Raw genomic sequence first — 17,692 nt, 5'->3', positions numbered from 1 at the left:
TAAAACCTGGCTGACTTCCTTTTTTTTATTATCAAGATCATCAAAATGCAGAAAACTCTTCATGAGAAAATGCCCTAATAATTAAAAATAGATCCAAACTTATTGAGTGTATACTACACCAACATAATGTGCAAATCACTTTATGTTTAACACTTGGCTAAAGGCTAGAACATAGCTTGATAGAAGTTTAGAGCAGCACTGTGCTTTGTAGAGCTCTAGTTCAACTCTTCCTTACACATGATACATCTGAGACCAAGAATGTTACATGGCTTCCCCAAGGTTTCACAGTCAGCTGGTGGCAGTGAAAACACAAATTCAGAATGCTAAAGAAAATGAACCTTTACCTTTCAATTACTATTAATGTCAGCCTCCTAAGTAACTGCTATTTCTCCTGACAGCTAAGGCAAGATGAGACACAAAGCAGAAATTTCAAGTCCTAATACAACAGAAAGAAACGCACTTTCTCCAAACTCATAAAAAAGGTAAAAACAAGGTCAGAAGACAATAATTAAGTAGCCTTCAAGAGCTGGTCTACTAGGCACATTAAAGAACATACAGTTCTTATAAAGTATACTTCAGGAAAACTTTAAAGTGGCATTTTAAAAATAAAAGAGATAGTGGAAATAACTGACATTTCCGGGCTTGGATAGGGCAGCTCTACACTTTAGTAACCTGAGCTTATGTAAGCTTCTTACCCTTTTTCAGCCTCAGCTCCGCAAAAGGGAGTTACATCTTCTAAGAGCAATTAAGAATCAAATGTAAAACCAATATTGCAGCATATATTGCCTGGCGCATACTAAGCACTCATGCTGTTACTATCACTACAAAGCTGCTTGTAACTTCCCAATTTATCTACATGAACTTTTCAAATCTTAAAATAAAAAAAACACTATGTCCTGTAGATGAGTGATTTTTATGAATTAAAGTTAAAATTAAAAGAATTTTAGTAAGGTCTGCCTCTCCTATGGTATCTAGCACACAAGGCCCTCTCCCTCTGTGTGGGAGAAGGCAGACCTGGCATTCTTGTTCTCCCTCACTAACCCGCTTCCGATGCTCACTCTAGTCTGAGTTTATATTCCTACTTCACTTTCATCTACTGTCCAAAATACACCTCAGGAAGGTCCAGTATGGACAGATTTTTATGTTAATTTGTCCTTACATAAAAATAAGTGTTGATAGAGTTAAGTGATGTGAAAACTGAAGTCTGTGGGAATTTAAAATAAATAAGAGGCTGAAATTTTCTTGGGACCACACAGAATCGAACGCTCCAAAAACATACAAAACATAAATATAAAAACCACATAGTCTTTCGCCTGTTTTTATTTCCAAATAGTTTCCACATAAAATTCCCATATGATTTGCTGAACTGTACTAAAACTGCTTATAGCAGAATAAGCAACAATGGTTTACCCATTCTCTGACATTAAAGACAATAATTTATTTGCTAAGACTTTATAACCTAAACAAATGAAAGCATTTTCTAGATAATGACAGAGAAAATCTCTTTCAGCACCCTGTCACCCTGCAGCTGAATTAAGAGCCAACAGTACTATATCAGTTTTAGGTTAAGAGGCCAATCAAGCTGAAGGCAGTCTCTGGACACACTGAGAGGGTGTGTGAGCTGCTACAGAACAGATGACAGAGGTATCATTACAACTTATTTATGATCAAAGCACTCAGCCTCTACCTTATGAAATTATTAACTTCAATCTTCTTTCACAAAATCCCAAAGTAAGGCAGTGAAATTACAGTTACAGAGATGTGTAACATAAAAGACTACCATGCATAGCATGTCAATATTTTCAAGTCATGGAAAGAATCTCAGGTAAGGAGGCATGGGTTACTTCTATGTGACAACAGACATCAATGGGCAGGCACTTTACGGAATAAATGTCTTTGATTACTGTTTCTGTTTTTAAGTCTACTTTTTTTTAATGTAAAAAGTATTTTTTATCTTCTGTACTGAAGAGTGTACAAACCATAAATATATGATTGATGCATTTTTCACAAAGTAAACACACCCATGTAGTCCTTAGATCAAGAAATATCACCAAATACAGGAAATTTGTACCCTCTCCTCATCACTACTCAACCCCAAGAGAAGCCAGAAAAATGCAAAATTGTTCAGTATTGTTAAAAAAACAAAGAAAGAAACAGCACAGTATACAAAATAGCTTGGCAACATATCTTTGACTTTCACAGTCTATCAAGTTAGGATATGCCTGCCTTTACTGCCACTCCAGATATACTGTGAGCTAAGATGCACAGAAAGAGGGGATGAATAAAAAAATCTATGAACAATAAATGCTGGAGAGGATGTGGGGAAAAGGGACTCCTCTTGTGCTGTTGGTGGGAATGTAAATTGATATAGCCACTATGGAGAACAGTATGGAGATTTTTTAAAAAACTAGGAATAAAACTACCATATGACCCAGCAATCCCCCTACTGGGCATATACCCTGAGAAAACCACAATTCTAGAAGACACGTGTACCACAATGTTCACTGAAGCACTATTTTACACTAGCCAGGACATGGAAGCAACTTAGATGTTCATCAACAGATGAATGGATAAAGAAGCTGTGGTACATATATACAGTGGAATATTACTCAGCCATAAAAAGGAATGAACTTGAGTCAGTTCAAGTGAGGTGGATGAACCTAGAGCCTGTTACACAGACTGAAGTATGTCAGAAAAAGAAAAATGTCATATATTAATGCATAGACACGGAATCTAGAAAAGTGGTATTGATGAACCTATTTGTGTGGCAGCAAGAGATGCAGAAATAGAGAACAGATTTGTGGACACAGTGGGGGAAGGAGAGGCTGGGCCAGACTGAGAGAGCAGCACTGAAATACATACATTACTACATGTGAAACAGATAGCCCGTGGGAATTTGCTGCATGATGCAGGGAGCTCAATCTAGTGCTCTGTGACAACCTAGAGGGGTGGGATGGGGTGGGAGGTGGGATGGAAGTTAAAGAGGGACGGGACATATGTATATCTATGGCTGATTCATGCTGACGCATGGCAGAAACCAACGAAACATTGTAAAGCAATTACCTTCCAATTAAAAATAAATAAAAATGAAAGAGAGGGGTGAAGAAACTAGCTTCTAATGAGTTCCATTTTAAGTGTCAGATACTGAGTTAGGCAGTATCCTGGGAAATACGGTGTTAGCTCCATTTTACAGATGAGAGTCAAGAATTTAAGCAACTTTCCCAGTGTCACGTAGCAACAAGTAGTAGAGCTAGGATTCAAAACCAGGGCAGTCTATTAGAAGCCTCATCCTCATCTACTACCTGAAAGGTTCTCAAGTTACGTTCTGCCAGTTACTGGGTTCCCTGAAAACATCCCAGGGACTCCAGAGGGAGACCAGAATACTCCCTCCCCCTGCTTCAACCAGAGCAGTGCCCGCCTTTAGCTGTTTTATGCATTAAAGTCCTATGTAAAATTTCAAATGAAGATAGAAATTCACATTAAAAAAAAGAAGTTTGAGAATCTTCTGTTTTCATCATTCTGTGTTAACACAACCAACAAACATTCTCTTAACAGGTAATAGATGATACAAAATTCAAAAGGTATAAAAATGCAATCACTCCAGGAGTTTTAGAACTAATTTCAGGTTAAAAGACACTGGGGAAAACCAAAACCACTTGGAATTCTGCTTCCTTCTGTCAGTAACCTTAACCAGCTACACATACTAAATGCTCATGAGCCCCGCTGTTACAAGTTTAGCAAGCCAGGGCGAGAGGCCTCAGAGGTTATCCAAACAGGGCCAGGACATCCCCAAGCCTCTGTGCTGCCAGGATCTTAAGCCTCCAAGGTCCACTTACTGGGTTACTGCCACCCACGAGTTTACCGCTGCTCCTTGGCCCTGGTCTCCAGTCAGGCGTCAGGACCACCCACTAGAATCCTTATTATTCTTTTCTTCCTCAGTTTTTTCTTTTTCAGGCAAAACGGTTTCTGACTTCTTCTGGGAGATTTTATTTTTCAACTTAATCATCTTTGTGGGTGATGTGGAAATTCATTTCCCAGTGCTAGGCTGTACTGGTGGAAAACTTCTGCTTAGGAAACTGGTTTAAGTCTTCACTCTTCCCTTCATTAACCAACTATTTGAAAGACACAAAGTCAATTTTTCTCAGAGTCTCAGTTTCTTGAAATGAAAATAATAACTTTATCCAGGTGAATGTAAAAAACCCATTTTTCATAAAATTGTTACTTTTTAAAAAACAAAATTAAAAACAAAAAGAATGTTTAATTATATTTTTTAAGATCCTCTTACAGATATCTGAATTACGGGGGGGAGGGGGAGAACCACAGTATTTTTCTCCAGTGTTCTCCTTTCAGAAAAGAGGAGGTAAACTACAAGAAATAAGCTGACATCAGGAATTTGTTAAGAATTTTTTTTTTAAAAGGGAAGAAAAATACACATTCACAAAGTGCCAAAAGACATGCATACCCAAAACTCCCCTAAGAGACTGCCAGTGAGAACTCTGGAGTCTCCAGCCCAATTTTCTAGATGACAGTTCTCTACAAGAACTGCCTTCTTAAATTATTGCCATAAGGGACTACAGGATCTTAAATCATTGATGGAAACCAAGCCATTTTCTCTACGCTTTAGGTCATAATGCAGGGAAAGTGCCCCAATACACTTTATAGAGAACAAAAAGGATGTTCTTCTTAGCCAGATAATTCAATTAACTGCAACCAGCACTGTGGTAGAGCTTTTAGTGCTAAGAAGTACTTTAGAGCTATTATTTACTGAGAGCATACACACACACCAAGTGCCTTATAAGCATTTTCCCATTTAATTCTCACAACAATTTCTCTGACAAAACAGACATGAGAGAGGCTGGCAATTGATGAACCAGGTGACTACAAAGCCCATGTGCTCAATCACTAACATAAAACTCACTGGAAACTATCTATCTGAGAAAGAAATTATTTGACATCTTTAGCAACAAAAATATCACTATTTTTTTGTTCATATACAAACTCACACATATAAATTCTCACATCAACATGTTCTTCAAGAAACATTACTTAAGAACTATTAAACTAACATTTTAGAGAAGACAATACTTAGCCTCAATTAATCTAACATTTTATGTAAAGCAAATCACATACAAAAAAAATTCTGATTAACTGTTCCAACAGCTGTCAAGTCGCTTTTCTTCAAATATAATGTAGCTGGGCAGCACTTTTTATAAAATGATTCTGATGTTCCTTTAAAGCTATGTTCGTTTGTTCCGGAAAGACTGACCCATTCTTTGACATGCTAAGATCTCTTAGTCCTTCACTCCTTTGCACGTTGCTCCATCTGTCCAGAATGCTTTCCCCAGCTTGTCCTGCTGGCAAGTTCACATTCCTCCTTCAAAACCCTGCAAGTGACCCCCCCAGGCAAAGGCAGATGTGAGCGCCCTTCCTCTGTACTGCCATGGTCAAAACATCAGGGACCCCATTTCACTGGGGATTGTACTACAATGGAGGACAGACAAGTTTTTAATTGTTCTAACATACTGTTCAATAACAACAGTAATAGAAATAAGAAGAGCTCTGGAAATTACAAAGTAGAAGGGCTAATTACGATTAAGAAGATCAGAGAAGGGATTGACAGATAACACTTGAGCTGGACCTTGAATATGCAGAAGAGTAAATTCTCAGTCAAGGAACAAACAGCATGAGCAAAAAGGTTAAGATAACAAATGCATATTACACATTGAAAACTTCTTACTATTACAGAAACGAGTATCCTTGAAGAAAATGCCACGGAAAGTTTGATTACAAGAATTGCAAAAGCTTCAAAGGAAAAAAATGTACTACTGCATGACATCCCTCCTGTCTTTCCCCCTGGCTAGAAAGTATTTTTGAGGTCATCATCAGTCGCTATCAGCCAATTACATCGATTTACTCACTGACAAAAGGAAATATCAACCATTAAACGATAATTCTGTTTCATATGCTAAGCACTAAGTAGACTTGGTTTTTTAATTTGTTATATATATATGGCCATGCCACATGACTTGCAAGATCTTAATTCTCCAACCAGGGATTGAACCTGGGCCCTTGGCTGTGAAAGCACGGAGTCCTAACAACTGGACCACTAGTGAATTCCCTTAGAAAATATTTTAACAAACATATATATGAAGTAATACCAATAATGTCAGCTGACACCTAGTTAGTGCCACATTCTGTAAAGGTGCTTTCACATGTATTAATATTTACTCATTTAATCTTTATGATGAACGTATGAGATAGGCACGATTATAGATGAGAAAACTCAGTCACAGAAAAGTGAAACACGTTATCAGAGGTGACAAAGCGGCAGTCAGATTCAGAGCTTGCTATCTGGCTCCAGGGTCTGGGATCTTAACCACTGTCTTTGTGTACACACACACATACACACACTTTTATGCTAATTTAAATAGTGTACATATAATTTTGTGCATGGAAAAACAACAAATTTTCTCTATCATATAACACTGACTTAAAAAATGTTTTTAACATGGAAAAATATATGTAAAATAACATAAAAATGACACCTTAACCATCTTTAAGTACACAGTTCAGTAGTATTAAGCAAGCACATTCACACTTTTGTGCAACCAGTTTTCAGAACACTTTCTAATGCCTGGAAATTATTCTATTTAGTTGACAGTCATATCAACTTTAAGTCCTGGACAAGACTAAATATGAATGTTTAGGACTGAAGCAGACATGGGTAATAAAACTGTAAAAAGACACAAGGAAGTGATTACTACAAATACTGAGGCAATGACTACTTTCGAGCAGAAAGATAAGGTCATAACTAAACACATGCATGGAGGTGGGAACACCTGGGTAAATGTCGCATTAAAAAAAAATATCTCGATGGTTTTAAGAGTGTTAGCCTTCCAATAATTAAGCTACATATTTTTTTGGTGTCAATTTGGTGTCTATTTCACTTTATCACAAAAAGATTTTAATAAAAATAATCTAAGTTAATTCCATTCTTTGTAGTAGTTTGAAAGTATTCAATTCTCCTCTAGTAAAGAGACTATACAGAGGACTGAAAATTAAATGTTACAATATCAAGCCAAAATATTTACAGAAAAGTGGAAAATAATGTTTTCCCCAAACATTTTAATAATGTTCTAAAAATATATATTCTATAACATAAGATAGTTTTTACACAAAAATCTAAAAGACATTTAAGACAAAAGCAGATATTTGGATCAATGAATGGAAAATATACCTTTCAGTAAATGATTTTTAGAAAGATCAATAAATGAGGAATTCATGTACAACCTTAAAATTAAGACTAAAGTTTTTTATAGCAATTACATTTAATAAACATGGAAGTCACAGAGCATCACTTTTTAAAAATGAAAGACATTAAACTACTTAAAAACATTATGCACAAACATCACAAATAGAGCCTGAGAGTTTGGGGGAAAGTACTAACCAGTTACTGCCAGCAGCTGTGAAACTCTCACCTCCATTTCCTCCCGATGAGACCTGTCTCGGTCTTCAAATTCACGTGTCCTTCTTCGGGCCTCTTCAAAGGCCTGCTGGGCTAAGGCATCCTCCTGCTGTCATAAGAAAACATGAAATAGGTATTTTAATTTTGACTTATAATCAAAAAATTAAAATTGGGGGGGGTGATTTATTTTTTGAAAGAAAGGAACATAAGATTTCTCAAAACATCAAAGCCATAAAAAAACATTAGAGCAACTTCTCCAAGAAAACCTCATTATTTTCGTGTGCTAATATAACATCCTGAAAATCGTAGTCACATTCAATCACATTCTAACAAATGAAAATGCTCTTCCCCTTTCTGTCCTTACCTCATCCTATTCACCAAAATAAAATCCTAATCAAGTCAATATTTAAGACATGGGAGTATAAGGAAAAAGAAATTAGTAGATACTTCTACAGTGTGGGGATAAGACAGGCTGGATGCTCTAATTATAATACTGAAGCCAGAAATATAGAAGAGAGTATTAACAGAATTGATTGTACAAATGTTAGAAACTTCTAGGCAACAAAAAGAAAATTCCAAGGGATATTATCAAGGAAAATTATTTGTAACATGTAACAAATCTACCTGAATCCTTTCCCAATGGATGAATCAAGATCTGTACATGAAGGAAACCCAGATACCTCAAACTTCTTGTGTCTAAAAGGCAACCAATTTAAACTCGCCCTCTCTACTTTAGTCTGGATGGTAGCACCACTCACTCATTTCAGCTGGGAACCTGAACTGCCTTTGACACTTTACTCTCCTCTTATCTTTACAGATCCAATCAACCACCAAATCCTATCCATGTGACCTATTTTTTGAATCATTTTAGTCTCCTTTTCATTCCTTCAAACATTTTGCTGGTTCAGGCTCCTAAGGACTCTCACTAAATTACTGCAGCTACTTACTGCTTCCATTCTGTCATCCCCCAAGCCATAATACAGCCATCAGAGCATGCCTTCTAAATAACAGACCATAATAACCCCAAATTTAAAGCTCCCTCACTGTTTGCAGCCACATACGTCTCAACACTAGAACTTTCAATGCACAGTTGATGGAATTAAAATATCGAAAACACAACCAAAAAAGTCAATATTCAACTGCCTCAGCTTCACTGCAGGAACGGGTGGCCAGGTAACAATGCTTGAGCCAATGATATAGAAGTGTTAAGTCACCTGATGGGGCTTCTAAGAGTCATTTAGGAGACATGTCACCTTTCCTTCTCCCTGGGAACTGATGCAATGACCAGAGATACAGCATCCATCTTGCACACATAATACTAAGCCATACACATTGAGCACAGTGCAGCAGGAAAAATGAAAGGACCCACAGCCCCCAGGAATATGTGCTATACCGGGCCTGAACTGCATGCCGCCAATATCTTATTCTGAGTGCTAAATCCTTTATTTGGCTATGTTAGTAGGGGTGTTCAATACTTGTCATTTTCACTGACTAAACAAAACGGAAAAGTGTGAGCAAGTTTCCACTCTTATGATGCATTTACTAGCTTTGTGACCCAGGAGTATTTCATTTTCTAAGCCTCAGTAAACTCTCATGAAGAATGCACATAGCCCTAATACTTCATGAGATTAAATAACATAAAAAAAATTTAAGTGCACTACCTGACAACATTCAATAAATCCTATTCTTTTATAAGCACTTGTGGACAGATAAAATTTATACATGTGACTACACATGACTATATGTACCAACTGTATTCTCAGAATGTAATGTATAAGGCAGAGACACCCACAAAAGAACACTATTCCCAACTCCTCAGGGTTTTCTCTTAGTTTGGTATCAACTAGAACATGTCTGCTGATAACAGGATATCCCTTCTGTTCTGTGTATTCATTCACTTAATTTCATTTATTCCACAAATGTCCAGTGAGTCTTTATGATGCCCAAGTCACTGTGCTGCGTGCCATGTATGCAATGAGTGGGAACAATCAATGCTTTTCCGCACAGTTTCTGGTCTAGTAGGGCAGGTGGACAATGAACAAATAATTACAAAAATCAATAAATAATTACCAGTTGTGACTGAATACAGTAGAGAAGACTTGAAAGATAAAATGAGAGCATATGAGATGTAATCTAACTCCCTAAGGCACTTATTAGCCACTAATGTGTATTTTAGCAAGGATCATAGGTTTTTACCTTATTAAAATAAAAAGCAATTATTACCATTATTTGTAGTAAAAAAAGCCAAGAGAGATTTGGTAGCTCTCTACCTACAATTCCAGCTTCATCTTTTCTAGTAAGATGTGAAATGTATGCGTAATGAACAGTGTCTACACTTTAATAAATGGTTAAACTGAAAGACAATCAGCGACCCATGTTATTTTGATCGTTTCCTGGTGGGAACTTAAATAACACCTCCCTTTCAAGGATAGTATAAAGAGTACTTGCTGATAAAACTGCACACTCACCCATAAAGTACGCTAAAACAGATAGGGACAACTAACACCAGCCAGACTCAGGGAGTCATGGGAGAGGCTTTCAGCACTCCGGTCCCCACCAGCTACCTGCTATACTAATCTGTTACTCCACAGTCTATACCACAGTCTGCACAAAGCAATCAGGTGGGGTCATCATCAAGAGTGGTTGGGTGTTTGTGAAACCCACATGGGAAAAAAGTCTAGCAGTGCTCTCACAGAGCATACAAATAAGACTATTCTTAACCATTCTTGCTATGTTGATTTTGGCTTTATTGTATAGCTAAATCTACAACTGTATTTATTTTACAGTTTGGTAATACTCACCTTTCTGTTCAATGAATTTAAAAAACAGATGTATGTATTAAATGAAAAATTAAGAATCAAATTCGTATCCAAGAAAGCTGACGATGAACGCATAATCTGTACAAAATAATGACACTTCCTATTCTCTGTGGGGACCAGGATGATTATCACTGATCACATGAAAACCAAAAGAAATAAATCTGCTGAAGAAGCATCAACATATACTTCAAAGGCGACAATTTAGCATGTGCAGCTGCAAACGGTACATTTAACACCACTCTGTAGAACATAACTTTATTTAAATCAAACGACTCTTCTAAATTTTCACTCACATTCTTGTGCACATACAAAAAGCAAAGCTGTTTGCCTGTTGCCTTTGCTGAAAGAAAAACCCTGCAAAAAGCTTTAGGGTACCAGTTTTACATCAGTGTCATCAGGTACTTTAAATAGAAAAATCTATTCATCCCAATAATGGCTAAATTTTTCTATCCTTATTATAGAATCAAAATAGAACTTTTGGAAAGTCATTATATTGAAGGTGAAACATTTTTGTTTTGTGACTGCTAAATTAATTTAAAAAGTACAACAACGAAGACAAAGCTGTCAGTTCTTAAACTGCTAATACAAATACAAACAGTGCAACAAACATTTAAACACTGTATAAATAATAATATTCTTGGTGAATTTTTAAAACGATGAAATAGAAACTTACTAGGAATTAGTTGTGGTACACAAGTAATTCATAATTGTTACCCAAACAATTATTTTCCAAAGTAGCGAGGAATTCTACCAATCAACTGGACATCAGAGTTGCATAAATTACAAATATATCCATGTATTCACAGTTAAAGTGGCTGAACTATAAAATCTGTGACAAAGCTGATGCTGAAGACACAAAAAACTCACATGACATTACACAAGCACTTTGGATTTTAAAAATTTAAGCCTTTGAAGAACTTCTCTGATATCAACCTAGTTCCTAAAATGGCATTGTTTTTTTTGATTCCTGTGAATGAGTCCTTTTAGCTATATTTTGTTCAAAATTAGCTGGAAATCTCTGATCAAAGTACTCAATGGTGAAGTGCCAAATTTTTCAGTTTTTCCAGCTTTCAAAGAATTGCAATTATTGAAAATCAAACATAGGAAAACAACACTGAAATTTACCCCTTACACATTACAGAAAATGAAGTGAAAATACAATCAGCAAACATGATTCAATTGTGAGTTTATACAACTGTACTCAGAAATATCTTCATTGTGGGAAACTTTCAAAACACTTTATTGAAGTATATTACACACACAAAATAGTACATATCTTAGGGCTGTGTTGTTCAGTAGCACAGCCTCTAGCCATGTGAGTACTGCATACTTGAAATGTTGCTAATTTGAGTAAGTGGAAAACACACTGGGTTTCAAGTACTTACTGCCAAAAAAAAGGAAAAATGTCTCAATAGATGTTTATATCCACTTTATGTTCAAATGATAATATTCTGAATATACTGGGATAAATAAAATGCAAAAGTTAGTAATTAAAAAAACTTTAAAAAATATGACTTGTAGAAAAATTTAAATTACATAATGTGGCTCACATTTGAATTCTACTGGACAGCCCTGTCCTAAGAGATAGCTTGATGAATTTTCAGAAACTGAACCTGCTGTGTAACTAAAAGCCACATGAAGAAACAGAACATTACCAGCATCTTGGAAGTCGTCTTCTCCTCCATTCCAGTAACTAGCCTCCTCTCCCAAGGATAAATCACTACCGTTCTTTTTAACACCATGTAATATTAGTTTTACTTATTTTTGTACTTTGATATAAACATGTTCATATAGCATGTGGTTTTTTTAATACCCTTAATATATTTGTGAAATTCACTCTTTGGTGGGTTAGTTGTAGTTTTTCATTTTCACTGTATTTCTCTGTGTGAACATGCAATTTACCAATTTGACTGTTTAGTGGGCATTTGGGCAGTTTATATAGTTCCTGGCTATTAACCAATAATGCTGTTACAAATGTCCTAGTATGTATATCTTGATGAATATATACACACACACATATATTCATTTCTACTGCATACCAAGCCTCAGAAAAGAATTATTGGGTCACACATACACACATGTGCAATTTTAGTATTTATTGCCAGTTTTCCAAATGTTTTGTCAACTTTATGTAATCAAACAACACACCAACTGTTTTTCCATATCCTTGCCAATGTTTGTCAAAGATACTATGAACAAAGGCAAAAAGACAATACCTGTGAAAATATTTCAGCGGAAATACTTATACAATTTAATTTTTTAAAATGGAGTTGTGACTATCCTCTGTTTATCTCTTAGCTTACCAGGTACCTCAGCAACTGTTAGAGAATTTTGTTCTCACATGACAGAGAGAATAAGCAAGCTAGCTCTCTTCTGTGTTTCTTATCAGGACACTAATCCTATCATATCGGGACTCCACTCTTCGGACCTCATTTAACCTTAATCAACCCCATAAGGGGGATTCACTGGTGGCTCAGTGGTAAAAGAATCCACCTGCCAATACACGAGATGCAGGTTTGATCCCGGGGTCAGGAAAATACCTTTGAGAAGGAAATGGCAGCCCACTCTATTCTTGGCTGGAAAACCCCACAGACAGAGGAGCCTGGAGGGCTACAGTCCATGGGGTTGCAAAAGAGTCAGACACAATCTAGTGACTAAACAACAAGAGCATACTCCATAAAGGCCCTATCTCCAAATACAGTCATACTGGAAGCTGAGGCTTCAAAGTACTAACTTAGAGTTAACACAAATATGCTGTTGACAATAGCTGGTAAGTGGTGGGGCCAGGAATCACAGTTCTATGACCAAGAAGCTCCTACTCCTAACTTCTATACTATATTGCGCTTTTACTTTTTTTTATTATCTTCCAGAAGATTTGGGATGGTGAAAGCTCCAGAAGTGCTGATGGTTGGCATCCCCTGCTTTAAAATTTTTATATTATGAAAGACCTATTACTATATTAGTTTTCTATCACAGTAGATGACACTTTATAGCAATAAAACCCAATATGTGGACCAGGGCAACAAAACCTGGGAAATTCTAAGTACGGAAAATACTGTGGGTTAGTTTGTACCTATCATTTTATATTTCAGTTTTAGACATCAACTCAATTCCCCCTTGTATAAATTCAGTCTGCTGTTAATCACTTTTTGCAAAAACAGCCTTCTAAATTGCCAATTATTTACTATTTTTCTGAAAGAATTAAGTATTCCTTATCACTGTGGAAATCAAAGCAGCAGAGATTCTTTCCTAAGAATTTTAACTCTGAATCTGGATTTTCTTAATAGGAAGATTTAATTTTTTTGATCTCTTAAGAAGACAATTCCTACATTTCTATATACGGACAACAACATGGAAAGAGAGAACAGACTAACAAAAAGAGAGCTCCTTTTTATTCATGCCATCATTTTAACTTCATTAAGTGGATTAATATTAAACAACTGAAAAATTAACACCGTCTAATAATCATATATTGACATGTTCTGGCCCCCATAATTACAGAAGTAAATCAGCTGTTAATCTTTCTGTGACTCACTTGCATGTAATGAGGCATCCCTTTTGCAGGTTTGGCTATGATGTATCTAGGTGTGGATTTCTTTCTGTTTATCCTTCTTAAAGTTCATTAAACTTCTTGGACATGGGGATGAATATTTTTAATCAAATTTATAAAATTTCAGCTATTTCTTAAAACACATTTTCTGCTCCTTTCTTTCTCTCCTCTCCATCTGGGACTTTCATTACATGCATGCTGTTCTGTGTGCTGGTGTCTACCGTCTCTGATACTGATTGTTTTTTTCTTTCTGCTTTCTGTTCTTGAGACTGGATAACCTCCATTAACCTGTGTTCAAGTTCACTAATTCTTTTGCCATCTCAAATCCTGAGTCTGTGAATTTTTCATTCAGTCATTGTACTTTTCAAATTCTAGAATTTCTATTTGATTCCTTTTAAAAATTTAGATATATTTATCCCTTAAAAAAAAAATCTCTTTTGGCTGCACTGCACGGTATGTGGGATCTTAAGTTTCCCAACCAGGGATCGAACCCACACCCTCTGCATTGGCAACAGAGAGTCTTAACCACTGGACGAGGGAAGTCCCAAATCTCTTTATTAATACTCTCTTTGAAGAGTCATTGGCAAAAGGAAGAATTTTTCCTTTAGTTCTTTGAATACACTGAAAAAGAAACTGCTTCTTTTGTTACTAGGAACCATCATTTGCCACTGAGCTCCCTCCAAGTTTCTATTGCTTGCCTTCCCCTGAATAACAGTCACACTTTTGTGCTTATTTTCATGTCTTATAATTTCCTGTTAAAAACTGGCTATTTCAAATGAAATACTCTAAATTAGTAGCAAATCAAAATTCTGACCCTGCTTACAGCTTCATGTTGCCTGTTTCCTGTTTGTCCACTAGTGACTTGCCTAATTTTCTAGAGTCTGTTTCCCCATCAGTGTCCAAACTCCGATGTCACTGCTTTTTTTTTCCCCTTCTTTTTAAGCCTTGCTTTCTAGGGGGCTGTCCCAGGTCAGCATAACTTAGTGGTCAGCCAGTGACTGGTCAGAGGTTTTGCTTCAACACCTTGAGCCAGAAGGCTTTCAAATCCTTTGCCATGGGGTCTGTGTGTGGCTTGGATGGATACTTTCGAAGTGTAGGTAGTTGATCAGCCTACCCTGCAAGGGGCTAGTAGCTTTCAAGGGTCCTCTGTCCTCTCCTGAATAGGTGTAGCCTTGTACATGTACACAGCCTTTTGGACCCTAAGAGCTAAGTGTGATATGAATAGCAGGGCTCACTTTAGCTATCTCTTTCCCTAGATTTCCCCGATAAATTTCTGGCCAGTCTGCCATTTCTTGTTCCCTGCAACATTAGCTTTCCCAGACTGTCTGCCACAGAGACTGCTATTGTTTTCAGTAACAGCCCTGGGAATGTGTTTTTCCAAGTGCTGCTCTAAATAAAGTCAGCTCCCTCTGACAGGACAACAGAGCTGCCAGTCCTCATGGCGTACCCAGAGTAGAACTTGAGGAATCAGAGCTGAGGGAGGAGATGGGAGCATCTCCTAACATGCTCGACCATCATCACTGTTTATACTGAAATTCACTAGCTTTGTTCGAATAAATGCCTCTCAATATATGTCCTTTGGTTAATTTTCAGAGACCTTAAATGGGTTTTTGCTTGTTTGTTTACAATTTTGTTAAGTTTAATAATTGCTTTTTTTGGAAGGAGAACTTGCCAAGCTCCTCATTCAGCTGTTTCAAAACTGCTGCTGTTACATTTTATTTTAAACTGGGTTCCCTCCCCCCAAAATGTGCCAAAGATCCAGAGCAAATATTAAACAGAACCATCTATTACACTTTGAAGTGCACCACTAAGCACACAGTGGTAATCCGATGCAATTTAAAACCATTGAAGGAAAACCTTTTCCCAAACCGGGACCAAATTCTGAGTCTCAGTCTCTTCAGAATTCCTCAATATTATGAGAACATGAGATTTTCTATACTTACTGTTAAACAAAAAAAACTTCCGAATTTACTTGATAATAACAAACTGTATATACAAAGAGACAAGGCAGGCAGGAAGGCCCTGGATCTCCTGTTCTCTGCTTCCCTAGGCTCTCCCCACCCCTAGGCCCCAGCGGGGACCACTCCCTTCCCGTCCAATGGTGGAAGTGGGGATTGTTGGAAGGTATGGAGATGATGTGTGTGTGTGTAGGGGTATGGGGGCAGCGTGAAGAATGGAGAAGGATCAAAAATTAGAGAGAGGGCCTTCCCTCATCCCCACCACTCTGAGGAGGGTTCTTGAGGGAGCTGCCTCAGATGTGTCTCAGCCTATGAGACAGTAGAAGATCCAGCATCCAAAAGTGACCCAGTGACTGGCCCAGCTGAGCTCTGACCACTTGTGGACCGTGTATGCCATGCCGTAGCCCTGCTCCTCTGTGGTGTCGTCCACATCAGTATCAAACAGGGAGCCCAGGTAGGCCAGGTGGAAGATGGCCAGGGCCCCAAAGAGCAGGTTTAAGGCTCGCACCCCCAGGCCCAAACGATACTGGTGTGAACAGTCTGGTGGGCACCTTCTCGACAAGATGCAGGCACTGAGGATCCGAGCCAAGCGCTTTCGGAGGATGTGCTCCACGTAAGTGATAAACGCCAGAGACAGCAGCACCGCAGCCAGGTGGAAGCTAAAGCCGTGCAGCAGGGCGCTGGCTGTATAGGTGACCAGCACAGCTGAGAAGGTCCCCAGGTGGAGAGCATTCTTGAAAACATAGTTATTTAGCCAGCAAGACATGGGCAGGTTCCAGCTTGTGACAACTTCCACCATGGACCGGGGCAGCTCCACGTTCAGTGGCTTAGAGACCGTCAGGTCCCATTCCAGGTGATCCTTCTCCTTGGTGAAGCCGCTCCCTGCCAACGTGGCTGTGGCCTCGGATAGAAAGCCCACAAAATAGTTGCTGAAGCGGAAGGAGACGGCACTCTCATAGGCTCGCAGCCACTTGCGAAGGAGGGGGTCACCATCGAGGGGGATGAAGTAGGGGAAGAGATAGGGGCCCACACAGGTGGACAGCACCAGGCACAGAAGGGCCAGCAACAGGCTCTGGGCCACCTTCTGCAGCCACCGGCAGCTCAGTGGGCGGCCTTGGACGGCCTCTAAGTACCTGTGGAAGGATATCCAGGGCCCAAAGATGACAGTGCCCACAAAGCAGAGGTAGCCCATGAACTCCACGGGTGACGGCACCATGCTCACCTCACCCCGATCCAAGTCAAAGCCCAGAGACACTGCCTTCATAGCCACGATCATCTGGGCCCCTCGCATCCTGTGCCACGCCACAGTGTCCACCATGTACGTCTCACCCATGAGCAGGTAGGCGAGGATGGTGACGGAGATGAAGACGCCGCGATGGGAGGAACGTCGACAGAGAAACAGCACGAGGTAGCACAGAAGGCTGAGCAGCATGACCCAGACCACGTGCAGCTCAAAGAAGTGGTAGAGGCTGAAGAACCCACCTGCCACGGTACTTGCGTGCTTCAGGTAGGATGGCAATCTGAGCCTCCAGAGGAGGCGGCAGGCGAGACAGATGGCAAGGAGCAGCCAGATCTGGTCAAGGCCCTGCTGGGCAGTAGGCAGGAGACAGTCCTGCAGGAGCTGCTGGAAAAATTCCTGGCGGCTGAAAGTGGCCATTGTGGACCGCCACGGATGGATGAACAGATGACTTGGCAGTAAAGAAGCTGCAGTCCAGGGGGCCAGGGATACACCACTGCCACCACTGGGAAGCCTCCCCAACCAGCTGCAAGGCTGGGACCACTGAAGTTCCCAGGGCAGCACTGTATAGTTACCCTTAAAGACTGGGTAAAATAGATCTCCAGACAAAGGCAAGATTAGGGATAAATAAAGGGACCACAGTCAGTAAAGCCTGAAGTCACC

At 38.8% G+C, this 17,692-nt stretch overlaps 1 protein-coding gene and 1 pseudogene across 4 annotated transcripts in view; both read right to left on the bottom strand.

Annotated features, from left to right (window-relative positions):
* Positions 1–17,692, bottom strand: part of CBFB (core-binding factor beta subunit) — a 47,785-nt gene that overhangs the window by 5,989 nt on the left and 24,104 nt on the right. The window contains exons 5-6 of one of the 3 annotated variants that reach the window (XM_018062102.1): positions 7,479–7,574; positions 4,790–5,384 (exon numbers count right to left, since the gene is read on the bottom strand). In XM_018062102.1, the coding sequence (XP_017917591.1) occupies positions 5,364–5,384; positions 7,479–7,574 (117 nt within the window). In that variant the 3' untranslated portion in view covers positions 4,790–5,363. Of the gene's footprint in view, positions 1–4,789; positions 5,385–7,447; positions 7,575–17,692 lie in introns of those variants that run through there. The other 2 variants (XM_018062100.1, XM_018062101.1) reach the window with 2 other exon arrangements.
* LOC102178101 lies at positions 10,524–17,690 on the bottom strand (annotated as a pseudogene). The gene has a single exon (XR_001919467.1). The product of XR_001919467.1 is annotated as a protein-serine O-palmitoleoyltransferase porcupine pseudogene (transcript).

This window comes from Capra hircus, chromosome 18 (assembly GCF_001704415.2).
Source record: "Capra hircus breed San Clemente chromosome 18, ASM170441v1, whole genome shotgun sequence".
Lineage (NCBI taxonomy): Eukaryota > Metazoa > Chordata > Mammalia > Artiodactyla > Bovidae > Capra > Capra hircus.
This window is presented reverse-complemented; position numbering and strand designations above follow the sequence as displayed.